At 38.5% G+C, this 26840-nt stretch overlaps 1 protein-coding gene across 4 annotated transcripts in view; it reads left to right on the forward strand.

Moving 5' to 3' along the window:
- ABCC8 (ATP binding cassette subfamily C member 8) overlaps positions 1-26840 on the forward strand; it is an 85576-nt gene extending 58736 nt beyond the window's left edge. For 3 of the 4 annotated variants that reach the window (XM_086748031.1, XM_086748030.1, XM_086748034.1), the window contains 18 exons: positions 3010-3147; positions 5264-5389; positions 5938-6037; positions 6646-6893; positions 7906-8066; positions 9223-9292; positions 9960-10117; positions 11319-11411; positions 14925-15027; positions 16447-16560; positions 17196-17316; positions 17485-17615; positions 18176-18254; positions 19139-19247; positions 20816-20919; positions 21668-21801; positions 23143-23205; positions 26217-26840. In XM_086748031.1, coding sequence (XP_086604157.1) covers positions 3010-3147; positions 5264-5389; positions 5938-6037; positions 6646-6893; positions 7906-8066; positions 9223-9292; positions 9960-10117; positions 11319-11411; positions 14925-15027; positions 16447-16560; positions 17196-17316; positions 17485-17615; positions 18176-18254; positions 19139-19247; positions 20816-20919; positions 21668-21801; positions 23143-23205; positions 26217-26354 — 2190 coding nt within the window. In that variant the 3' untranslated portion in view covers positions 26355-26840. The remainder of the gene's footprint in view (positions 1-3009; positions 3148-5263; positions 5390-5937; positions 6038-6645; positions 6894-7905; positions 8067-9222; positions 9293-9959; positions 10118-11318; positions 11412-14924; positions 15028-16446; positions 16561-17195; positions 17317-17484; positions 17616-18175; positions 18255-19138; positions 19248-20815; positions 20920-21667; positions 21802-23142; positions 23206-26216) is intronic. The other variant, XM_086748033.1, reaches the window with a different exon arrangement.

Here is a 26840-nt window from a genome sequence, read left to right on the forward strand (position 1 = left end):
GTACTCCAGGTGTGGCCTCACCAGCGCCGAATACAGGGGGATGATTACCTCCCTGCTCCTGCTGGCCACACTATTTCTTATGCAGGCCAGGATGCCGTTGGCCCTCTTGGCCACCTGGGCACACTGTCAGCTCATGTTCAGCTGAGCATCAACCAACACCCCCAGGTCCCTTTCCTCTTCACAGTCCTCCAGCCACTCAGCTCCGAGCCTATAGCGCTGCATGGGGTTATTGTGGCCAAAGTGCAGGACCCGACACCTGGCCTTGTTGAACCTCATCCCATTCAGCTCAGCCCAGCAATCCAGCCTATCCAGATCCCTCTGAAGGGCCTCCCTACCCTCAGGCAGATCAACACCACCACCCAACTTGGTGTCATCTGCAAACTTACTGAGGGTACACTCAATCCCCTCGTCTAGGTCATCAATAAAGATATTGAACAAGATGGGCCCAAGTACCGACCCCTGGGGGACACCACTTGTAACAGGCTGCCAGCTGGACTTGACTCCATTAACTACTACCCGCTGGGCACGGCTCCCTAGCCAGTTCTTTATCCAAAGAAGGGTATACCTACCCAGTCCACGGGCAGCCAGATTCCCTAGGAGAATACTGTGAGAGACCGTGTCAAAGGCTTTGCTGAAGTCCAGGTAGACCAAATCAACAGCCTTTCCCTCATCCACCAGTCTGGTCACCCAGTCGTAAAAAGAAATGAGGTTGGTCAAGCACGACCTGCCTTTCGTGAACCTGTGCTGGCTGGGCCTGATCCCCTGGATGCCACACATATGCCGAGTGATCTCACCCAAGATGATTTGCTCCATAACTTTCCTGGGTACTGAGGTCAGGCTGACAGGCCTGTAATTCCCCGGATCCTCCTTACGGCCCTTCTTGTAGATGGGAGTCACATCGGCAAGCCTCCAATCCTCTGGGACCTCCCCAGATAACTAGGACCGCTGGTAGATGGCCGAGAGCGGCTCGGCAATCACCCCCACCAACTCCCTTAGCACCCTAGCATGGAGCCCATCCGGTCCCATGGACTTGTGGCAGTCCAGATGGAGAAGGAGCTCTCTAACTGTCTCCACCTGTACCACAGGGGGTGTACTCGGCCTGGCATCCCAGACTTCCAGATTAGGGCATAAAGTGCCCTGAGGATAACTGATCTGCCTATTAAAGGCAGAAGTAAAGAAGGCGTTGAGGACCTCAGCCTTCTCCTTATCCTCAGTGGTCACATTCCCCGCTGCATCAAGTAAAGGGTGTAAATTCTCCTTGTTTCTTCTCTTACCACTGATATATTTGTAAAAGGATTTCTTGTTCTCTTTTACTGCAGTGGCCAATCTGAGTTCATGCTGAGCTTTTGCCTTCCTAACTTCCTCCCTGCATACCTTAGAAACTTCTTTGAAACTTTTTTCCAGTTATTAATCTTTCAAAAATAATCAGGAATGTTAGTATTTGCAAACACTCAGTATTTTTAGGACTGCTTCTGTAAATGTGCTTATGAAACGTCTCTCTCACGTTCAGCTCATATTCAGTAACTTTTCGTATTCTCTAAACCTCTTGTTATCATTGCAGATATGAAAAAAATGTAATGTGATAATACATTACATATTTTAGTCTTAATTACATTAATTCACTCAGCATGTTTTAGTTGTTGCATGCAGGACTAGTCCTGTAGCATGAACTCATTTTTTTTCAGGTGTCTTGTAATCAATGCATCACTTTAATAATATATGGTGAGTGCTGCCCCCACAGTGCAATGTTCTGTGAACTGCATTTATAGTTTGCACAAGTGCAACATTGCCTATGAGGTGGCTGTGCACAAACTCGGGGCTCAGAATGATGTTTAGGTCTGTGCCAGATCAGAAGAGTGCAGCAGTAAAGCATCCTTGCTCAGTGAGCACAGTGCACACAAGGTTGCACACACATTTTTGAGAATAAATTCTGTATCAGTCGAAAGTTACTGTGTTTCAAAAGCACTTTTTAAGTGCTCTCTGCTATGATGTTCTGATTTATTAGAATTTCAGTGGTCATATGTATCTTACTGTTGATTTCAGATATTTTGGGTTTTGTAGTTACAGGAAAGCAACAATACTAAAGTATCTAATGTTGCAAAATTGAAGGGAATGAAAGTTCAAGGGGATTTTCTAAAGCACTCACCTCTTTGCTTATACCTTTCCTTAACTAACTGGTGGAAATTACATCACTCAGAAAGCAGATTTAATTGAAATTTAACCATACTTTATCAGCAAACATCTGAAGAAAAGAAAATAAGATTTGATTTTTAGGAAATCCTGGTTTTAGTGTAATATAATAGTATGAAATAATAGTACTAAGTAAATCCTACAGCCAGTATCACTACTGCAAGCAGAAATAATAGATTTGTATTTCGATATAAATAGGATTTGGTAAACAAGTCCCCCAAAAGATGGCACAGATTATAGCTTATGCCTAAATTAATTGCATATAATTCATTGATTCAATAAGATAATCTAGGCCATAAATCAAGCATCAGAGCAGAGTCATAAAAATCATCAATATTTCTGCTTTTGTGATTCTTTGTTAATAGAGTTTTTATTTATGGATTTAAAAAAAAATCAGAAGGCAATTATGTACAAGGGAAATAAAAATGTGCTCTTTGTCACCGTCCCTGGAACAGTTATGTAGTGTATGCCATAGACATACATTGCTGTATTGTCTTGAGTCTGACAGAAGCACTCTGCTGCAGTTACGTAGGCTATGAAACATCTCGGAAGAGGAGCTGTTCCCAGAAAGCCTCACAAAATCATAGCATTTTCACAGCTGATCTTACTGAATGTTTGAGTACTCACTGCAAAAAGACAGTTCCAAGCTTGTTGTTATGTAATTGAAGAAACCCATTCCTCAGAAAAAAAAATTATCTTCTGATGGCCTCTTTTGATTGTCTATATTTATCTAACTGGTTTTATTTTATTAAAATCTGCCAGTTTCCTGAAGTCCCATAAATGCTGGCTCCAAAAGCTGACCTCTTTTCCTCATGACAGGATGACCCATTTTCTGCACTGGATATCCACCTAAGTGACCATCTCATGCAAGAAGGGATCCTGAAAATGCTGCGGGAAGACAAGCGAACCATTGTGCTGGTAACTCACAAGCTGCAGTACTTACCCCATGCTGACTGGGTAAGAAAGCTTTTCCCATTTTTTCTGAGGAGGGATATGGCATGCATATGTCTTGCTACAAACAAAACTTGCTTTGTCTTTACACCAAGTGGTAGTTTTGTGAGAAGAGACATAATAAAGATCTTTTGAAAATTAGCCAGTGAGTTTGGGGTGCCATAATTTTGGGATTCCCATCTTAGAACACCTAAAGAGATTGGATTTTCATCGAGCTAGTACTTAATAATCTCATGAAAGCAGGCTGCATTTGAAATATATTGAGTACCCAAAACCACTAGTTATATTGGAAAATGTTGTTCGTTTTTTTATCTCAAAACAATGAAATGTTTGTGTAACATATTTGCCTCTGTTTGGGATGTTACTAGGAATTTGTCTGTGCTGTCACAGAAAATGGTGTGTTTATGGTAATTGAGGTGTATGGAAATACAAGATAAAAAAACAGTATTTCCTTGCAGTTAGTACTAGTACATAATGTATCAAGAACATTTTTACCCTTTGTATGTTGGCCAAATTTTTAAGAAATATGTAGTATTCAATTGTTTTGTTAGATTTCTTTGTTAGATCTTGTAGTTCACAGGAAAAAAAAAATGAAGTTATACTTTCTATTAGAGTTTGCAATTGCAAATGTCAAAGATGAAGCAAATCAAGTAGGGTAAGGAGGTTTGTTTTTTTTTTAATTTTTTCTTAGTTCATTGGTTCACATTGGCCTTGCACTTAGTTCTCCTGCAGTTATCCAGCTGCAACATCTCATGTCGTCTTGCCCACGAGGAGTGATGACTGCAGTTATGCCTCATAGCAGGACTTCTCTCTCCTTTGCAGCTTGCACAGACTATAGCATCAGTTACGCTGTCTCAAGAAATAATCATATTATAGCTGCTTTCTGTTCTTCAGACTCATTTCTAGGTGTTCGTGTTTTATGAGATACTCTATGAGAATTATTTTATTTTTATTATCTTCTAATTGGGTTTCAGTAATGTTTTATGAAATACACTGTTCCAAATAGGAACTACCCCGCTGTAGGGCAGGAAGAATTTGTATTAATTAAGTTTATAATTTAAAAATATTTATTAAGAGAGAGTTCCATTTTTTTTCCTAAGCACATCTCTCATTAAGCCTTACTAAATTTTACCCAATGGAGCGCAGCAGGAATATTTTCTTTATTTTATTAAGGTATTTAAAATAAAATATAATTTGAAGTATATATGATGGCCCTCCTAAATCTTTGTAGCAAAACCCTCAGAAGAATTCAAGGTCCAGCCCAATTACAGGTTTCCTGAATAAATTGACCACAAAAAGATCCTTGTTTGCTTTATTTTTTCCTTTCCTCTGGTGTAAATTCTTAGCAATAAATGGAATAGATTAATGCTCCACCTGCCCATGGTAATTTCTGAGTTTCCAGGGAGAGAGAAAAATAAATATTGCATTAACTATTTTCTAATGCTGTCATGTGGGTTTACATGTCCACATGCCTCATTTTCCAATTCTCCTTGTCAGATCTAAAGTGAAGGTAGTCACATTGCGTATATAATGTAGTTACACTGATATAAACCTGGAAACCACACCCTTCAGACCTTGTCTTGCACATATAATTTTTTTTTTCCAAACTATGTCCCCTATTCATGCTTTTAAAAGCTTTAGGGATTCAAATTCCCTAGCTTTTCCTTATCAGGTCCATGATACCAGACGGTGAAGCCAGCATGCTCATATCTAATTGCCTGATTGAGGGTAAAACATGCTGCGCACAGTGTGTTGCTAAAAGCTTTTTCCTTTTAGGAGGTAAGAGAACTCTAAAATCTTACCTTGCTAATGACTTTTATTTAGGAAGAGTAATGCACTCTCCTGTCTGCTGACAGGGACCTCATTCTTCTTCTTTCTTACTTAAAAGTAGCCTTCCTTTCCGAAAGTGTGAAGTGCAGGAAGTTTCTGGTTTTGCAGCATGTTGAGTAAAGGGGATGGAGTCAAGAGATAACTTCACTCTTGCCTTAGAAGACAGATTTGTTTGCAGAAATATTCTTTATTTAAGAAAAGAGAAAATTCTGTCTAGGCACAGTCACATAGTTTTAAAATAAATAGAGAGACATGGGTATTTATCTCACAGCTTCTGTTTCTAACTTCTTAGATAATTGCGATGAAGGATGGTAACATCCAGAGAGAAGGAACACTCAAGGACATTCAGAAATCAGAGACTGAGCTCTTTGAACACTGGAAGACGTTAATGAATCGGCAAGACCAAGAGCTGGAGAAGGTTTTTGATGGACAGGGCAATCAACACTTGCAAAAAATGTGACTTCTTTTTTCTTAGGTTGAAAGCATTAGCAAGGATTGGCATCCATTCTTGATAGGAAGCCCTATCAAAATATTCTTGTTCAAGGAATAAAAAATTGGGCCTCTTTAGGAAAAGCATTGGTAATGTGAAATACTGACAACTGCTTCTATAAATATGCCTGAATTTACCTATTACACAAGCTCTCTAAATCATTAACACATTTTGTCTTGAATACTATAATACAGAAAGAATGAGATATTAATCTTAGTTCTTATTAATTCAGGGATATCTATCCAAGTTAAGATTCCAAGAGGGTCGGGATTGACAACCTGAAATAAATGTCAGATATCTAATTTATATCTTTTGGTTTTACACAGAGGTAGCAAATCAATCACTTAGGATTGCCTGCTGTAAGATTCTCACTTTTATTTTTCACTGATGCCCTAACTGGAAACAAATTTTGTCACAGCTAGTAATTTTTTTATTAACTCTCTAGTTGAAAACACATAAACTGTCCCTTTTTTTAGGAGACTATTATTGAAAGAAAAACTGTTTTGGAAAGAACAAATCTCCGGAGGACTATGTATTCTCGTGAAGCTCTGCTGAAAGATGATGAAGAGGATGAAGGTAAAAAGGACCCTTTGAGCCCAGTACCACTACATTACTGTTTCAGAGTTAAATTATATTAGAGTGAATTAACATAATTCAAATTGGCAACAGAATAATAATTTTTCAGGTGGGTCACAATTTGTAAGAGTGCTGTTCCCATTGATTTTTACCTCTGGACTACAGTGGTTTCAAGCATTCAGAAGCCATAGCTTCCTCCAAACTTTTGAGGTTTCTTTCTTCTACTTGAATTTGATAATGAAAGAGGAATACTATGGAGTAATTTATGCTGGGTCAGCTTCAAACCTGTCAGTAGCTAAGCACATTTGTTTAAGGTTTTACACAGGAAAAAAAAGGCAATTAATTTTTGTCAAGACAGTACTTCTAAATTGCAAAAACATAGCTGAAGACATTGATCACCTAGTGCTAAGGTTTTTTGCATCTTTTTAGCATACATTACTACTAAACTCAGCAGGATAATACATGCATGCCTGAGCAGGTAATTTCACCTTAAAGCCACTCTTCATCCTGTAGGATAAGACCTGTTTTGTAGCTGCCACTTGCCAGTCCCTATGAAAGGTGTGTACAAGTAAGTCAGTGCGGCTGTACTTTTTTCGTACGCATTGCAGAAGAAGTAACGGAAAGTGATGATGAAGACAACCTGTCTTCAGTGTTGCATCAGAGAGCAAAGATGCCCTGGAGAGCCTGTGGCAAGTATCTCAGTGCAGCAGGAATCCTCCTTCTGCCACTGCTGGTTCTGTCCCAGCTGCTGAAGCACACGGTGATGGTGGCCATCGACTACTGCCTGGCGCGCTGGACCTCGGATGCCATTTCTGGAAAGACGGAACTAGAGCTGAAAAACTGCTCTCACTGTGAGGTATGCAGCATTTCATTCACCTTCCTTTTATGATTTAACTGGTGGTGATCTCCCGCTGTCAACCTTGGCTCTGAGATTTGTATGCAATGTGCTGTATTTCTAGTAATAGAGCCACTCCAGAGTATTTTGAAGGTTAATGCATTTTCAGGTACGCAGTGCAATAGAACTAACAGTTAAATTTTGTGCGTTGTTATTCTGCTTCTCCTAGATTTGTTGTGTTTTCATCATTGAGCTGATATGCCTAAATCTGAGTGTCTAAAGTAATTTTGATATCATAGTTCTTTTTTCTTTTTCTTGTACTGTTCTGTTCTCACTGCAAGTAGGGCTTTCAGGTCTTGTAACATATGGGAAACACAGATTTTTATTTTTATTTTTTTAATGATAAGCATGCTTTTTTGGTTGATTTTTGTATGAATTCCACATGGAACTGACCACAGTGTTACCTAGCAGCATACTCTGTATGTATAAAGCAGTAGTGGAGGGATTTTGTTAGAACTGGGATTGTTTTCTTTGTTGGGATTTAGTGCCTACAAATAATCCTTGTAATATTTGGGATGTGCATATATGATTTCACTGGAGTCATACTTTCATCTCTAAAAGATGCTTTATTGATGCTGAGTTTTAATATGAAATTAATATTTCAAAATAAAAATTATTAAATTATGTTCCTATTCAAAAAATACAGCGAAACAACAAAGCCGTCATAAATGCTTTGAAGGTGTTTTTTTTTCCTTCAGATTAAATTATCAAATATATCTTTTGGGGTTTTTTTTTTTGTAGTATTCAATTATTTTAAATTTCTGATTAATCTCTTATTTTCATGCAAACAATCCCCTCTCCAAAGGATAATAATTCGTGGTTTAAGATGGCTGAAAATCATTGGCAATCTAATTTAGGGAGGAAAAAGGATTTACTCCTTACTTTTTTTTCAGTCCTGTGTTTTGTATTTTTAGAATAATTTTAAAACAGAATTTACAGTGAATAATTTTGTTACTTTTTCTTTGTTTCTTAGGATTTCAACCATTCTCCATATTCAAAAGTTTTCAGCATTCTCTGCTGTCTTGGGATTGTATTATGTCTTGTCACATCAATAGCAGTGGAGTGGACTGGCTTGAAAGTCACCAAAAAGCTACACTCTTGTTTACTAAATAAAATTATTTTGGCTCCAATGAGGTATTCCTCTGATTGTAATACAAATTGTATTGTAGTCATTTTGTGTTTCTTACTTCAAGGCAATCTTCTAAGCACAGTTTTTATTAAGAAGTATCAGAAGAATCACTTTTTTTTTAAAATGTGTCGTTGAAAATCACCAGATATCAAACTACTGAGCTATTTTTGAAAATGGTATGCATGCTGTTCAGGTTCCTAGATGCTCGTCAAATGCCTCTCCTGCCTGGCTGTGACTTCAGAGATTTACTTCCTTGCATGTTTAATTTCTCTTTGCTGTTTTTAATTAGTGAGAAAACACAATTATTGATCAGTATGTTCTACAGTTCACTCATAGCGTGCATTGTAATCTTAATCACTGGAAATATTTACTGCCAGGCAGCGATTGTGCAAGCCCATGAAAGATAATGAGCTTAGGCAAGTGTCATCACAGGCATCGTTAGAGTACCCTGGAATGCACAGATACCAGTAAAGGCCTTTGTTGTCCTGCATGAGTTTTCTTTCTAATGCATGGACGCAAAGTTGTAGCTTGATTCAAACCTCAGCTGTTACTCAACATTAGGAAAAATACCTTCTTATTTTTAAGCCAACTATATTTGACGCAGAAACCAGGGAGAAATAATATACATCGAAAACACTAGATTTTTTTTTTTTTTTAGTTTTTTCAGGATAGAATTAGACTTCAGGTTCAACATGAGTCATGGAACACTTAACAATTACAGAGCAATAATGAACTTTGCATTTTGCATATGCAAATATAAAGGAAAGGTCTTTTAATATATTATTCCAATAGTTCTTAGTTATGCATTCCTATTCCTAAAAGAATGCAAGACTTGCAATTTAAATTTGTTTGCATTTTTTATTAATTGAAGAGGCCTCAAATTGCAAATCTGAAAGGATCTTTAAAAATACAATCATGTGATTTGCATAGCTTAGGCAGTAGAGGGAGCTGAGGACATGCTTGCTATTGTTGCGGTACATTCAAGGCTGCCATTTTATTGGAAAGCCATGGTTATGGGGAAAAATTAGAAACTTCACCGTTGTTGTCAACTCATTTGCTTGTGTCTGTGATACAGTACCTAGCTTAAGGAAGACTGAAAAAAATATTTAAACTATTCTAATTTCAATATTGTAATCTTTCCCATTCCTTGTCTCATTTTAGGTTTTTTGAAACAACACCTCTGGGAAGTATATTGAACAGATTTTCAGCTGATTGCAATACCATCGACCAGGTACTGAATAAATATATTCAAACTCCCAAGTTATCCTATCTTTCCCAGTCTGAAAGACTGGATTTTTATTTATTATACACTCATTTAGATGAAGTTTACTGATGATCTTAATTTTGAATACCATATCAATTTTCGTAATGATTTTCTAGGTTCAGAATGAATTCCCCATCTTAATGCATGTTGAAAAACCATTTATTTGATTAAGATGCCCTGTATAGACAAGGGAAGTGAAATTGGATCAATAGTGATATCCCCAAATTAAGAGGATCTACTTTTTTGAAAAGTGGGTAAACACATGAACCTGCACATATGAGCAAATGCAAGAGAAAAAGGCAAATGCTGTTGCCCAAAATAGAAATGACTGAAATTGAAATTATCAGTGCCTACCCTAGGCTGTACTGCCAGTTCACAGGATCAATGCAGACACTGAAATTGTCTATTGTATCCCATCTGTAATCCTCTGACATGAGGATTGTGGTCCACAATGTAGACATGTGAAGCAGCCCCTCAGGAACCCCTTCAGTTTCCCAAAACCCAGCAGTCAATTCAAAAGCAGACCTGTATGCTTTTTCATTTTGTAAGTGGGAGTAAGGAAAATTAAATAATGCTAGTTTAAACTTTATATATTACAGAAGATCTGTGTGCTTATTCTTCTTTATCTATACAGCACATTCCAGCTACCCTGGAGTGCTTGAGTCGCTCCACTTTGCTGTGTGTATCTGCTCTTGCGGTCATCTCTTACGTCACACCAATGTTTCTCATTGCCCTGGTTCCCCTTGCAATCATGTGTTACTTTATCCAGAAGTACTTCCGAGTCGCATCACGGTAAGACCATAAACCAGTATAATTCCGGCAACAGAAACATCTTCTGCAATGCACGATTGCATTGCAGAATTGCAGTGCTGGGGAACTTATGTAAATTCAGTCCTGTCAAAGCCATAGCTCTGTCTGAAAGTGAGTCAAATCCACTAAACTGAAAAGGTGTCATTTTACAAGTGCCTTTGTCTGCAGCTCTTCAAGTAGAACTTCTGGGAGGCATGAACAGGGTTGTTGTGCATGATCAAAGTTTCTTAGAGTTCACAGGACACTGGATTCTGGATTCTGTCCTCCCGAGGGGCTGTGTGCTGGGCATGTCCAGCGGTGACAGAACAGGGAAACCAATGTCTGCCTATCCAGGTGGAAGTGGAAATCTGTAAAGCCATGGAGAGACTGGAGAAAGCAGTATAACCATGGTGGTACTGCTGCCCATTAGGGATCCAACTTGCATGAACATCCTTCCTTGTTCTGAGCACCTTTTAGTTTTTAACAAGTTGAAAAATTTTAGCCATATCTGTGATTCTTCTCCTTCTAAGGTCATATAGCTTCCCCCACCAGTGGTGCTCAAGAAGCGTTTGCAGCAATGCTGCATTTATCCCTTTGTATATGCATGGATCAAGAGGAAGTCTGCAACCAATTTACTTCCTGCTGGAAGGAACTGAGACTAAACAGAATTTCACTCCACATGTGCTTCCACTGATTTGATGACTAAACATGAAATTGAGAAGCATAACCTAATGACAAGTGTGGGCTCTCACTTACTCCGAGTGTATCAGTTATACCGTTAGCTCAGTGAGAAGTTGTGCTGTCATCTGGGGATGGAGAGGGGAGAGAGAGGAGGTTGCATTTTGCCTTCTGGTTAACCCAGGCTCTTGCTTGCAGTATCCCTTTAAATTTATGTTCAGCGTAGAGACAGAATGAATAAACAACTGCGTGTAGGAAGTAGGAATACAGGAGAAACGAGGGAAAGCAGCAAAGGGAAAAGACCTATTCAGAACTCCAGCACTGTCTATATTCAAATTTTAAAAGACTAATCCTCCTGGGTTCTGCTCCCTGCTCAGAGACATGCAGCACTGCCTTGCAATCTATCTGAACCTTACATATATAATTAATGTGATGATAGTCTCTTTCATTCCTTGGGCCCATTTCAAACGAAAGACTGCACAACAAAACTGGCTTTTTACAAAATTCTTTTCATAACCCTCTCCAGGGACCTGCAGCAGCTGGATGACAGCACTCAGCTACCATTACTCTCCCATTTTTCAGAGACTGTTGAAGGTCTTACCACCATTCGAGCCTTCAGGTATAGTTTTTTAAAAAAACATACATTACATTGCTTTTGAATATCTATCTCTGATTCTGTTCTGCAATTGTGCAGTTATAAGTAATGGTTACTTGGATCACCTGGAAAATCCAGAGTCCCCAAAACACTGGTAAGGGTGAACTCCAAAACACTGAAGAACTTTAAGCATTTTGCATATAAAGGAGTTACTGTAGAAAAACAAAGTAATGTGTGTCAGCTGCCCTGCAACTCTCCATACACTTGCACACCGCCTGAAAAAAAACTTGTGGGCAATTGTGATTTAAGAAGCTAAATTAGCTTGCAGTTACCGCAGCATGCGATGTGGCAGACTATGCGCTTGGACGTTTTCCATGTAACAACTAATATGCACTAACTTGTTATGCCAAAGTAATTTGGGTATGAATTTATGCCCTGGTAAGATAAACTGTGCATGCTAGTGACTTCAGAGGATGCAATAGCACCCTAAGTTATTTTTCAGGTTGCTAGCTGAAAATGTGGTAGTTGTGAAAATACACAAGCTGGAGACAAAGTCTTTCATTGCCTGTTTTGATTCCTTTTTCCATCTACATAAGTTCACAGGAGAGCAGCCCAGGAATACCTGATAACGTGTCTGGGTTGTGCATCTGTGTTACAAAAATGGCAGTCACACTGATACTAGTAGAGGTACCAATAAAACTGCTCCTGGGCTTACCAGCTGCTTTCCCTACTCTAGTGCTATTCTTGTCTTTTCCCAGTTGACTCAAATGCGGTCAACTGTCTTCCACACCGATCTCATCTAGATGTCTGCACATTTTGTCAGTTAATTATTACTGTTACCATTTTATCTTTGAAACGGTAGCGCTCATTCCTCCTAACCTATAACATTGATTTTATAATAGAAGTAATGCACGAAGTTAAGTTTTCTTAAACTATTCTAAATAGGATATAAATAGCTAAATGAAAGAACAGCCAGTTTAAGAGTTTGTTTCTTTTTGCCTGAAGGTAGCTTCCCAAAAAGAGTGGTAGAACAGCATAGTATTTTCCATTATTAATTACTGTTATTGGATATTTAATGCATTCTACTTCATCAAGAGGATCTTTAGAGTATTATGGCTGTATATTCTCAGGTGTTGATACAATAAATAGTGTTCAATGCCATCCAGCTAATATTTTCAGTCATTTGGAGCATTCCCTCTTGATTCTTCCTGTTGCCTTGAAATTAATTCCTTTGTCAAAGAATTGTGTTTGGTGCCTCCTTTTTGCCGAATCCTGCAGTAACTGGTATGCGTCTGACCCAACAGCCATGTGCATTCAGTAAGTTCTGTATTCCATCTGCCTCCCAGCCTCCCACATCAGCTGGTAACTTAGCTATTTTTAGGACTGTGTAGTTTTTCAGCTGCCTAACATACTAGCAAGAATGGAGGTCAGAGTTGCTAGCTTGAGCATCCCTAAAAATAACACTAATTGAGGAATCCAGTCATAAAGCTAGGACGTGCTACTTGTTCCTGGAGTGTCCTTACCCTTAGTAACTCTGTCCTGCACTTACTCAGAAGGTCTAAGGAAAGAAATGGAAAATAAATCCAGGGGGAGATCAGAAAGACAGCTACTGCTGCAGCTATAAATACACCTTCAGCAGATGCCCTGACCTGATTTATAGTTTGCTCTCCGGCGCTTCAGATAGCGTTGGTGCTAAATGATCAATAAAATGTAAATGTGAAGGCTTCTGCAACAACTGGTCTGTACTCTGAGAGGCCTGGTAATCAGGGAACACCTTCTGAAGAGAAATTCCAATATTTCTGCAGTACTCCAGTGATAATGGTAACTTTGTCTGTATCCCCATTCCACATGCATATGCATGACTGACTCATGGTGCATACCTCACATCTTCTAAGGCATATCTGCATCACATAATACCTCATGATATAGAGATATGAAAGTTAAATGTGACTAAATTGAGTTCCAGAAGCAGTTCAGCCATCTCTGTATGGCAGGGCCCTGAGGGTAATTAGTCCTGAGGAAAGGCAGGGCTCACTAGGTCTAACGCTGCGCGATGCTAGTGCTCGCTTTCAGGAACAACCATTCTAAGGCTATGCAAACACACCAACATGCTCAGAGCCAGCCCAGGCCGTTCTCCATTGCACACAGCAGATGTATCTCTTATGTCTTGGCACATGGCTAAGTTGTGAACAGCTAAATTATTTCCACAAAGTGACATTTATTTATTTTCCTCAAAAGCATAAATGATTTATGTGAAGTTGTCTATTATTATACTCAGAAGGATTAAGATACTCTGCAGTGAACAAATTGGAAAGCTTCTCTAAGCCATGTACTTCATACTTAAACAAAACATTGTCACATCTTTCTCTCACATCAGTATTAGGAGAGGTGAGTTTATAAATAAGTAGTGCTTCTTGCAACCATAATAGCTAAGGATATAAATAGGGCAAAGTTTTATAAGGGGAGATAAGCAAGTTTGTTAAACTTGCTAATGTAATAAAGGTGGCAAAAAGGCAAGCTTTGAGTACTTGAACTAGATTTTTGGGTCTTCAAGCTTCTATTACTACTCTGGAAAAGGCTTTTGTACCAGACTTCTCCTTTATTATTAGACATCATTATTGATACACTTTTTATTAACATCTCATTAATTTACACCTGTGCAAATACATATGCCCAGCTAAAAGGGGTGACTGACTGACTTGCATCCTTGCCAAGACCCCAGTCTAAATAGGTGTAGCAGGGAATCATCTTCCATATCTGCTGAATTCAAGGCAGAATTCATTGGTGCAGCTATTCTGATGAGTGCATGCAGACCCACTATCATAAACTGTAAACAGACCTATCTGCCATTAATCATATTTTGTATTCTGTGGATAATTCATTTGCAGGGGACAGGGGGCGGGGAAACACAGTTCTTTCCAATCGGTTACTTTTTGTTGCACCATGTGCCTGGACTTTTGTTCTCCCAAATGCTCCATTTGTTTAGTGATAAGGACAAATATGTTTGTCTAACACTGGAGCTACCACGACTGGAGGTACTTTGGATTTATACTTTACAAATAGTTACAATTTATAGGCACTACAGTAATATAAATTTTAAAACTTGAGCTTATATGATTAAGTGTGAAGAACAACTGCATTCTGCAGTACTAATACTTCTTTTCATAAGTACATGCATGTATTATTTCTCTCTCACATAGATTTTTAATTTTTTTTTAGTTTCAGATTTGTCTCTCTTAGAGTTACCATGTAATAAAATACATTTAGAAAATGCCCTCTGTGATCCAGAAGTCCCACATAGAGTTTCATCAGTACAATAACATCCATTTACTCTTGAACATACTTTACAAATACAGTTTGCATGTGTCTAATACAAGTCTACAGATGATGTCACTCTGAACTGTTGATAGGCTGATTTAGACCCTGTGTCAAGCTGCCCATGAGCATATACCGCCAGAAATTAAATTTTACTTTTCATTTTTCCAAGATCCCAAGGCCTGACCCTTTTTTCTTTTTCTTTGTTTTTTTTTTCTTTAGGTATGAAGCCAAATTTCATCAAAAACTTCTTGAATATACAGATTCCAACAACGTTGCTTCCCTTTTCCTTACAGCTGCCAATCGCTGGCTGGAAGTCCGCATGGCAAGTACATTATTTTTGTGTATACACAATGAATTTATTTGACTCCATTCCAAGCAATCTGGTGAGGCATCCAACAGTTATCCAGCCTCATCTAGGTTTCGAAGCTATACCTTTATCCTTTTTACATCTATCTCTTTATCTGTACTGAGCACATACCCAACCCATCCTGAAAACTGGATGGAGTATGAATTTTCCCCATAGCCTGCAGCTGTTTCTCCAAGACAAGAATAGTTTTTATGGGTCACATTGGCTCCTCTGTGTGAAAAGTGATCAGAGCTGGTCGAGCAGTGCTGCTCAGGACTGTGTTAATCAGTGTCAGCAGGCCTTTGCCTTGTGGCTTCCGGGGAACATTTCAACATCTTGGAAGCTCTCTTAATAAGCAGAAGGACATAGACAGGTTTGTGCGTGTTTTGGGTCGTCTGAAGAATGCCAAGGATATTCAGGTGCCCATTCCCTTGGAGTGCTCAGTAAAGTGACCTAGGATGAGAAATCCTTTATTGAAAATAATTGCTTGAAAAGCATATCAAGGAACTTTATGTTGTGGATGGTGATATTTGTATTGGGCTTCATTAGATACCGACTGTTGTGGTAACATGGGCTCCTTTTATGCGGTGCTAAGCGTATGTTAACTCATATTTCATGTCACACTCTATACTTCCATTTTGGTCTCCGTTTTAGCTGGTACCTTGTGCTATTTGAATTCAGATATTGAGTATGACTTAAATAAAATGTTGTTACCCTTCTATATGTTCAGTCCTAGACCATCTGAAGTCCCTAATTCTGATCAATTACTATATCACTAAACAGTACAAACATAGAGGAGTGACAGTTTCTCTCCTACAGAGTTCATTTGCTAGTCTGTTACATAATTTTACTCAAAGACTTGTCTGTGGGAAGTCACATCACTGATGGTTTAAAATTAAAGCAGCAAAAGCTCATCATGGGTGGACACAGTCTGACTAATAGATACATGCTGTGCAAGAACAGCTTGTTTGAACAAATATGGATGGTAGCCACCCAGCAGCAACTGCAGCGTCTCCCCAGCAGTCAATCATCAGCCACAGAGAGGATCCACTCTCAGAGGGGATCACACGAGCATTTCCCTCCTACCCCAGATAACATCAGCTGCATGGTTTCAGCCATCTCCATTACATCTTTAAGATATTTGTGTTTCCTTCTCCAGAAGAAGATTAGGAGTGTTGGTACAACTCCGTCTGTGTACAATAGCGTTTCCAAACAGCACAGCCACGCTAAATGCAATGAGAATGGGTTCCTAGGCAGGGTCTGTATGGAGTTATGTGGTGTTTTCTGCCTGTATTTCAAACTGTGCAATGGGTTTGTTATTTGGTATGCAAAGTTATGAGAACATGTTGATTATTTGTAGACTTATAGTGATGGAGCTTATTCATATTCCTTCAGGAGTACATTGGAGCATGTGTGGTACTCATAGCAGCTGTCACTTCTATAACCAGTTGCCTGTATAATAAACTCTCTTCAGGACTTGTAGGCTTGGGACTAACCTATGCTCTTATGGTAAGAATTTTAGGACCCTTTTTGTCTCTCCCAAACAGTTTTTTGTAATTCTTCAGGGCACAAAGATGAACAGGAAGATCGAAGGTGTCTGTACATCTATAGTGGGTACTGTAACATCACTGAAACCATGTGTTAACTTCAGTTCACATTCAATGGTTGACATATTTGAGTCTATGCTTTCTTCAGTTTTTAGATAAAATATTAATCGAAGTGTTAGTTCAAATATGTCAACAAAACATGGCCAAGTTGCATCATATTTTTTATATTGTCTTCCATTGTGAAGAATATTTTTTCAGTGCATAAATTGTAATTATGCCCTGGTACATAATTCTAGACTGTCAAACCTGAAGTTACCAAGATGATGTCTTTTCACCTGTCTTTATTGTTCCCCCTCCCTCTTTCCTGTTGGTGTAGATCAGATTTCCATAGTACCAAAGCATCTGTGCACTGCAGTTAGGAAATTTAACCTTTAGTCATTGTTGTCACCCTGTTGCTGTGTACCATACAGTTCATTCACAACTTCAGCTTATTAAGGCTGAACAAATGTTACTGAGAAAGAACACAAACTGCATGCTGGTCAAATGTTGCAAACTACTAAAAATCTGGAACTTAGTAATATATTTGCTTTACATCAGGTGTCTAACTATCTGAATTGGATGGTTCGTAATCTGGCTGACATGGAGATCCAACTGGGTGCAGTGAAAAGAATCAATGGCCTTCTCAAAACAGAAGCTGAAAATTACGAAGGGCTCCTTTGTAAGTGCAGTTTTGTGCAGCATGCAGAAAGAGCTTGCTGAAATTTTAATGATTTTGCAGCATACTAACGTGAAAAACATAGTATATCACCTAATGAGCTGATTAATTTATTATTACAGGATTGATTTTTTTTCTTTGCTTGTTTTTTCTCCTGTGCTTCTCATACAGCTTCCTCACAGATTCCCCAGAACTGGCCAGACAGGGGGGAGATCCAAATCCAGAACCTCAGTGTCCGATATGACAGCAACTTAAAGCCAGTGCTAAAACATGTCAATGCCCACATCTCTCCAGGACAAAAGGTAAAGAAGCCCAGTGATTCCGAGAAGCTCTTTAGACTAGCACATCATAGGAATCACAAAGTTGAAAAAACATACCACAGTATGTTTTCATGAATGAATTACAGATTTTTTTTTCTCTAAAAGAATGTAGTGCACCAGAAAGGAGTCTGTAGGTTTCTTTGTTTGGTATGTTTAGAGTGAGAAATTAGAACTACACACCACTTCTCAGTATCCCAGTACCCTGCTGTCAGCGCACAGTGCCACGACAGTGACCCCTCACTGTGTTAGACCTACTTTCCATCATTCCCATGTGGCTCTCTTGCCTTTATTCCCATCGTTGCCACTCTCCTATTGTTCCTGTATACAGGATTGTTCTTGATTTATCCCTAAATGCTGAGACCCCTAAAGACAAAGAGGGAACTTAGGGATTCTGTTATGACTAGTCCAGTTTGGTTGAACTGTCAGGAGGACATGAGGATCATGTGAATCAGAACAGCTCCTCCATCCATTCATCTTAAATGTCAAATACAGACATCATCCATTTCTGCTCACCTGATGTTCATCTGTTTTCTGTGTCACAGATTGGGATCTGCGGTCGAACAGGCAGTGGAAAATCCTCCTTCTCTCTTGCCTTTTTCAGAATGGTTGACACTTTTGAGGGTAAGATTACACTTTTGCATATTGGTCAAGCGTAGCTCCTGGCGATGATTTGGCAGTCCTTTCCTTAACAGCAGCAGCTTTGAAATGCAATTTTCGAATCTGCAGAACACGCTTTCTGGCCTTGTTTAAATATGGTATCATCTGTCACCTAACAGCTGTGCCATTGATAAGCTGGATCAATAAAAACTCTACCTGACAGAAGCAAAGGTCCCTTTGTGCTGTTAAATCACAACGGTAGGAGCAAATCGTAAAAGCGGAAGGTGTTCGAGTACAATGAAGGATCCATGCACAAGGCACAGATAGGACCCACTCGGCCCAGAAAACTCAGCAACTTGGGGCTGCAGTTTGGCCTGCTGTCCTGGAATTTCCTGCTGTATTTCCTGCTATGTGTGCCATGTCCATATGCCTCATGGAGTGTCTTCCTGTGCATCTCAAAAAATTGTAGCCTCAGTTTCCCAGCCACATTGCCCACTGGGCCCTTATGCAGAGCCAGACACTTGTACTTGGAGAGGAGATTTCAAAGTGCTCAACAGTAAACTGGCTTTTTGAAACGCTTGTTCTGCCTGGTAACTAGTCCCTGGTTGGAGTAACCTCTTAGCTTCTTGTTTGATAGATGCTGGTAATGGTCAAGCAGATAAGTAGTGTGTCTAATCATTCATAAAATATTACAGGTACACCTCATATTCTTCCTAGTTGAGGCTTAGTCTTAAGACAATTGTGCTTGCTACTTAAACAAAACTTGTTTCATTAGTGAATAAGGGGATATGCAATTCAAAGCCTGTTCCTGCTGTACTGTATGGCAAGCTGAAAGTGAGCCATGTCTTAGCCAGCAGCTGTGTGGCATGACAAACAGTTTAGCAGACTATCCATTTTCTTTTGAACAGGAAGGATTATAATTGATGGTATAGATATTGCTAAGCTCCCCTTACAGACGTTGAGATCCAGGCTGTCAATCATTCTCCAAGATCCTATTTTATTCAGCGGAACAATCCGGTAAGCGCTAAAACACCAGCAATAAAAACCATATATTGATTTATATGCCATTATATATTATAATTATACCATATAATGACTTTTACAAAATTGCTGATAGCAAACTGTTCAATTCTGGTCTCTTCAGTTGGAGGAGAGAGGATCACAGCCTTCTGTCTGTGCTTTTTACCCACCTGTGCCAGACTACACCTTTCCAGTTCCTCAGCCTGGTCAGCACACTGTTGGCAGAAAGTGTTCCATGCCTGGGAAGTAGGGAAAGTCACTATTTATTCCTTCAGGACTGAGTAATCAGTTTAGCTCACTGATCAAATACCATAACCACCCAGCACTCCTTGAAACTTTTCCTCCTGCATTTATTCTCATCTGTCTACCTTAAAAAAATAAGATGGAAAAAAATGCAGACTAAAAAATTAATGTAGAAAAAAAGGAAGGAATAGAACAATATGAGATGTACTGGGGGACATCTGAGGTATTTTATCCTGGAGCGTCTATCCATGTTGCTCTTCTCATCCTTGAGACATACTTTCATCAGTGAGAATATCAGTGAGAATCCTCTTTCTCTGAGAGGATGATGCAGTATAAACAGCAGCAAAAAACTCCATAGTTTCCAACAAATGTCCTCTCCTATATCTGTGGCATTTATCTTAGAAAGGAACAGTACAATCCTCTGTGCAGAATTACATCACCTGCAGTTACAGTTTCTACAAGAAAGTAATTAGAATTCACTGAAAATGATACAGGCTTCTGTGGTTTGCTGACTCCACACTAGTACAGATCCCAAGATTATCTCCTGAACTTGCCTGAATAGGGCATGATTCATTCATGTCAGAAGACTGAATGAGGTGATTCTGTACCTTTGTTTTATTAATTAATCTATTAAAAAAATTATTTAGGCCAGCATCGGTAATTCATAGCACATACAGTAGGAATAAAAAACAAAAATAAAAAGTGTTAAGCACCATTGAAGACTTTATTTCTGATTATCATTCTATATATTAACATGATATGAGATTCACATTTGTTGGTATAATTTCTGGGCTACAGCAAGGTAAAAAAACATTCATCTGTTCATAAATCCAAGATTTGTTCATAATTTAGTATGAAGCTTGATCTGTTTAGCATTTCTATAGCAGTAAAGAACAAAGAGACATTGGATTTAAAAGGAGAAATGGCAGAATTTTGACCTTTGTTAAAAAATAAATGTTGATTTAAACTGATTATATTCACAGCTTTTTTTCTTCAGAGCTTTTTCTAGTAAAATTTGAGAATTTCTTTACTTTATTCAGAACAAAATTAATTCTAAAACCACAAAGATACCTGCAAAACAGGAAGCTTCTCCTGTTCTGCTCAACTGAAAGAGTCAAATTTTACTATTAATCACATTGGTATAAATGTTGACCAAGTCTGTAAAAGTCAGTGGATTTACACCAATTATAGATCAGAATCAGGCCCAGATCTTTAGTATATGATCCTGATTATTTGCAGGTTTATTTCTAAGCACACTAAAGGAAGAAATTCATTGCAGAAGTTTATATTGACCGATATTCTTGAATTACGCACAACTGTAGGTTTAACTTGGACCCTGAGAAGAAGTGCACAGACAGCATGCTGTGGGAAGCATTGGAAATAGCACAGCTCAAGCATGTGGTGAAAGCGCTCCCTGGGGGCCTAGGTAATAAGACTTCCTTCTTGAGAAGATTTGCTTCCAGTGTTCACAACATTGCTGTTTCACATTTACTATTTATTAAAAAAGATAGTCGCTAAAGAAAAAGCTTTTTAGGTTTATGGAAGGTGACAAAATGTGTTTGCCTGCAGGCAAAGCTCCTGTATCCATCTAACTCCCTTACCCACTGCACCTGTGGGGCAGAACCCTGTTTCTATTCAGATCAATGGTAAAAATACTGTTCTATTTCAGTATGTCTTTGTTATGAAGCATTGACATTTATGGGCCTTGTGAATGCCAATAAGGTGTCAACAAGTCAGGTATTTTCTAGAATATGTTCTTTTGTATTTTACAATAGTTGTGTCCAGGGAGGAAGATTTCAAAAGCTTAAAGGTGTGAATCATTTGGCCATGCAAAAAAAAAAAAAAAACACCACAGCCCTTTAAAATTAGGGTAAAGAAATTATGGATGCCACTTTGACAGGGGGATGCAGTGTCCTAGACTGCACGTGTTCCAGAGAAACTTGGTCTTAAACATCCTTAGCTACTTTAGTGTCTAATAGATATAAAGAATATAGTGAGGCAGAAGTACAGGTTGTTTTGAACAATGGAAATAAGCAGGCAAAATTGGGTCACCAGCAGCTGGAGACCTAGGAAATGTTACTTTGAAAATCTTTATGCTGAAAGTATATGCTCTACTCTGATCTGACCCTCTCATGCGCACCCCATAAATACCGGTTTTGCTATATCGTTTCCAGATGCTTTAGTCACAGAAGGGGGTGAAAACTTTAGCCAAGGCCAAAGACAGCTGTTCTGCCTAGCAAGGGCTTTTGTGAGGAAGACAAGCATCTTCATCATGGATGAAGCCACAGCATCTATTGACATGGCAACAGTGAGTTTGGAGTGTTTCCAATTTCTTGCTTTCCTTGAGGGGGAGGCAACTGCTAATTACTATGTGACGAAAAAGGTGAAAAGTGATTCTATATCTACTCTGTAATACGCTTACACCATACTTACTGCAGACGTGTTTACAAGTCCAGGTAGTTGTGAGGCATTGCTAACTAATCTAAAGAGCTCTTAAATAATTTTACTAGGGGTTTAATAGTTATTCCAGAATTGCTTGCATTAGGAAAATGAAGCATTGGCAGTTTGATTTCCTAAAGTAAACAAAGCTTTGGAAGGTCAGCTGGGATGGTCAGTGAAGGGTAAATTGGCAAGCAGACAAATTTCAGCATGGTGGACAGGATAAGTCAGGAAGTTGGAAAGCTTGAAAGTAGAGTCAAGGAAATAAAAAGATGTAGAAAAGACATACTGAATTATTGCATTAATTGCCTGAAATTGCTAGACAAGAGGTTAAACCAGACAATAACAGTGCACTGATTGGATTTTAGCCAAATAGAACAGTGTATTCCTAGGATTTTTTTTTCTTTGTTATGCTGTTATGAGAAATGTTTCAATATTCTTCATTCCATAAGTAAAGAATATAATTGGAGGGATTTATTATAAGAGCTACAATTTTTAGTTCTGTAAAATGTTAGTGTGTTGGGTGTCAGTAACGTTGGGAATTATGCTGTACACAGCCCAGGTAAAACACATTTTGAAATTTATGCATTAAGGATAATAGTTCCTCCCTTGAGATACATAAGAACAGATAATAGCAAATAAAGGTATCTGTGCTAGTGACATTTCTAGGCAGTTTCGTACACAACATGTTTCCTAAATAGCAAAGGATGAGCGAGTTGTTGAGTGAGAACTATGTACGTTCAGGCCATCTTCAATATTATCTCCACTGTTAAATATGCCAGGTACAGCACACTCCCTTGCTTATCTCTGCCACCCCTTGGTGTTAGATGTCCCCACTGTGCTGGGACATTCCTGGGCTTCCAGCAGGGTGAAGGTCGCACAGCAGAGAAGCCAGCACGCGGGCAGCCTGGCAGCACCCTGGATTCACCTTTGATCTCCTCACTATGAAAATGAGGTCAGGATAGCAGGGGTTTGGGAGCCAGAGCACAGCTCTCGTGTGCGTTGAAGCCCAGAGGCAGTGGGGTGGCAGGAGCAAGCAGGGCTGGCTAACTGGAGACCAGGCTCTGACTTAGTTCTGATGTGTATTTCTGCAATGTAGGATAAATAAAAGCATGGAATAATCATTGGTTACTTAAGCCTTCTTAGTGTCTGTGTGTCTATCATGTAACTTCCATTGTTTCAAAAGCAACAAATGTTTTTCTTTATATAGGAGAACATACTCCAGAAGGTAGTCATGACTGCGTTTGCTGACCGTACTGTGGTTACGATAGCAGTAAGTACAGACTCTGCTGCCGTTCTAATGCAAACAAGACTCAGAACTGCCACATTAATCAATTCTTCTCAATGTTAATAAATGTGTCAGTTTGGCCATTAATCTTTTTTTAATGCGATGTTTAAGCGTAAGCTTTCTTTTCCATTTTAAGCTACTTTCTTATTTAAATACATAACAACAGCTTCTTAAATGTGTTGTGTCATGCTAAATCTGCCTGTAAAGCATGTAATCTAAGTATGCAGTCTATTTTCTGTTACCTCTTTTAGGCTAATTTAAAATATAATATGACTTTGACTACTGTGAAATCTAAGAATACGTTTCATCAAGCTACAGTAATAATTTAATTAAGGACAAGAAAATTGTATGATAGTTCTACCACTAGATAAAGCAATTATGTTTCAGAATTTAAACAAATAAATTAGAATTTTGCTAACTTTTAAAAATAAACATTCCATCTGTGTTGACAGTGACTGAATTTAAGTTTGCATATTCTTGAAGTGATTATACAGAGATCTCAAGAATGTATTTAAAAAGTGTTTATGAAAGAGATTTGACCTGAATCAAAGCATTTGGCTCAACAGATGTGTCAGAAGCAATACATATCTTTCAGTCCTATATTTGCTAAAAATACACATAGTTCAGGGAGGTGAAATAAAGTCATTAGGCTTAACATTTAAAAATTAAACACAAATCAAGAAATCTTTGTTCAGGAATCTTACAGCATCTTTTTATTTTCACCTAGCAAATGTGTAATAGAAAACCTAATTTCTCTTATAGTTTTCATTTAGTGTGTCGTTATAAAACAAGCAAAGGAATTTCATTATTTCTCTGCATGAAAATTCTGACTTGCACTGCATTTTGCATTTATGTATCTTTCTCAGGGTTTTTTTTTAGGACAGGCTGAGAAAGTTTTAATAGTCTTTCACTCTCAGTTAATTTGTAAACTGCACAGTTCAAACAAACAGCATTTTGGAATAAACTTACTTTGAATGTTTTTACTTCCAAATGTAAATGTGGTTTTACAGCAGGTGGGTTTGTACTCAAAACGCTCTATAATAGAAACATAATGTGGGATTTGGAGACGGGGCTTTGGGTAGTGGTAGGTTTGCTGGGTTTTTTTTTAGATAAAGCTATATATTCCTAATTTGTGCTTAGGAAATCTATATTATTATCTATATTACTTTACCAGGATGACAGCACTCATGGTGTGATACTGAAAGAGATCAGACAACAAGGGCAGCAAGTACAACTGGAATGTGATATTTCAGTCCCCTCCCCCTGCCTGTGAACTGAATAAATGTCACAGGAGGACTGCAGCAGAGATGAGATTTGTAGATGCCATCAGTGATTATTTCACGGAACATCTGGCTAGGAAGCCACAGAAGGAAATACAAAAGCTGTTTTGGTACTGAGGGTGCCTGAGATCTGATTAGGAACCTTATGGGTGAAGAGTGACTGTGTCATAGGGACAGACCACAGAATTCTGAGATTAAATATCCCTGCAGGAGTAACGCAGACTCAAAAACCCCAATGCAGTTACACTCAGCTTTAGCAGAATTCTGTAAAAATGAGCAGGCTTGCTAAAAACAAAACCCCAAAATAAATGCGAGAGCGGGGAGGAGGTGGAGCTAAAAGAGGAAGTAAATAAAATTGAACCTACAGGGATCATGGAAATTACTGTAGGATTTTATTCAAAACTCCCAGACGCAATGCATGCTATCTATTAGGACAGGCTTGGTATGGCCTTGGAAAGAAGCTGGTATGGCTAACAAAATTAAAAAAAAAAAACTATTAGAAACAGGAAGGCATTCTTGTAAAAGCTGAACTCATAGCCAAATAAAGAAAGCAGAAATGATCAATAAGGCAAGCCAAAAAAAAAAAAAAAAGTGTGACAGCAGCTTCTGGAAGTAATCAAAACTAATAATGAATCTGTGAATCCCTGAAACACACCACGAGCAATAAGTCTGTCAACCTATGGGGCCATTTGATGATTGATACGTGAAAGGAGTTCTCAGGAAAGATAACAGTATTGCAGAAAAGCAAAATTAATTCTTTTCAGTAATTACTGTGGAAAAAATTGGAGAGGTTTCTTCCTAATAAAATAAATTAATCACATGTTAGGGCTTACTACGAAAAGGGTAGAGAACAAAAAAGAAAACATCACACATCTATGTAAGTCCATAGTTTGCACATGAATATGCAACTATGCACAGTCCATAGTTTGCCTTGAATAGTGTGTGTAGTTCCGATCTCCTCATTCCCAGAATGTTACAACTGAAAAATGTTGAGAAGCACAAGGATGATCGAAGGCGTGGACCTGCTCCTTAAGGGGAGCAGCTGAGAAGGCTAGGCCTCTTCTGCCTGGAAGGATGACAACATAAGTACATGTGAGAGAGGTCTGAAAAATCATGAGGCACAGGGGAAGAAGCATCAGATTAAGCTCTGAGCAGCGAGGCCCAGAGCATACAAAAGGGGGTACTTGTTCACGCAGTGGGGAGCAAGCCTGCAAAAATATTTTCCAAAGGATGTGGATGCAAAACATTTATGAAAGCTCAAAAGAAGACGTGGGCAAGGTTTCAGAAGAGGGATCTATTCAGCTTTACAAATCGACAAACACCACCAAGCTCAGGAACCCCCCCGATCTAGATGTAGTCCAGGGCTGGGAGAGTACCCACATGCAGTACCGCACTCACTTGCCCTGTTCCCACTCTTTGTGGCTACTTTCTTGTGGCAATGCTTGGTGGCAGGACGCTGGGCTAGGGACACTGTAGTCTGAACTCATATGATGATTCATACACAAGTCCCTATGTGCAATTTAGGTACTTGAATATCCATGTGGCTCTTGGTCTGTATATGTATCTGCAGTATTTGCACAGTAAATTAGGGTGAAAAGTAGGATAAGTAGCCTTAATCAAACTTGAATTTGATAGGAAAATTAATTTCTGGAAGCCTGTCTTATCCTGGAATATAACTGATAGATACACTGAACTGGCATTTTGTTTGTTTTTCAGCACCGCGTGCACACAATCCTCAATGCAGATTTGGTTATTGTAATGAAGAGAGGGGTTATTTTGGAATATGACAAGCCTGAGGTTCTGCTAGAACAAGAAGACAGTGTCTTCGCTTCTTTTGTACAAGCAGATAAGTAATAAAAATAAATGAAGCATTTTAAATTACAATTGTATTATTTTCTAAAAATGTAAAATACCTGTAAATAAATATTATTTCATAATAAATTTCCTTTTTTTTTATTAAAACGAGCCATTTTTCTCCATCTGAAATATTAATGAATCATCCATGTAGTTTCTTTTTTTATATACTACTACTCTTCTTTTTATTTGCTACCAAAGAATAATGAAATATGGTTGAAACAAACTACATGGGTGAAATATTGCAGGATTCATATCAAACAAACATAGCCATCGTGGAGTTTTTATGTAACTCTTAACTATCTCCTGTCATTTTATTAACATGTTACTTTTTATGTGTCATAACCCTACTGTAGATAACGCTCATGACTGACTAAATGCAGAAGGAAAAATTATATACCAAAGGTATTTCTCAAAAACATGTATTTCTTAATTATATGACTCTGTAAAGCTTTAATATCTAAATATAAAATCAAAAAATCTTTT

The sequence above is a fragment of the Chlamydotis macqueenii genome, chromosome 5 (assembly GCF_036417535.1).
Source record: "Chlamydotis macqueenii isolate bChlMac1 chromosome 5, bChlMac1.mat, whole genome shotgun sequence".
NCBI lineage: Eukaryota > Metazoa > Chordata > Aves > Otidiformes > Otididae > Chlamydotis > Chlamydotis macqueenii.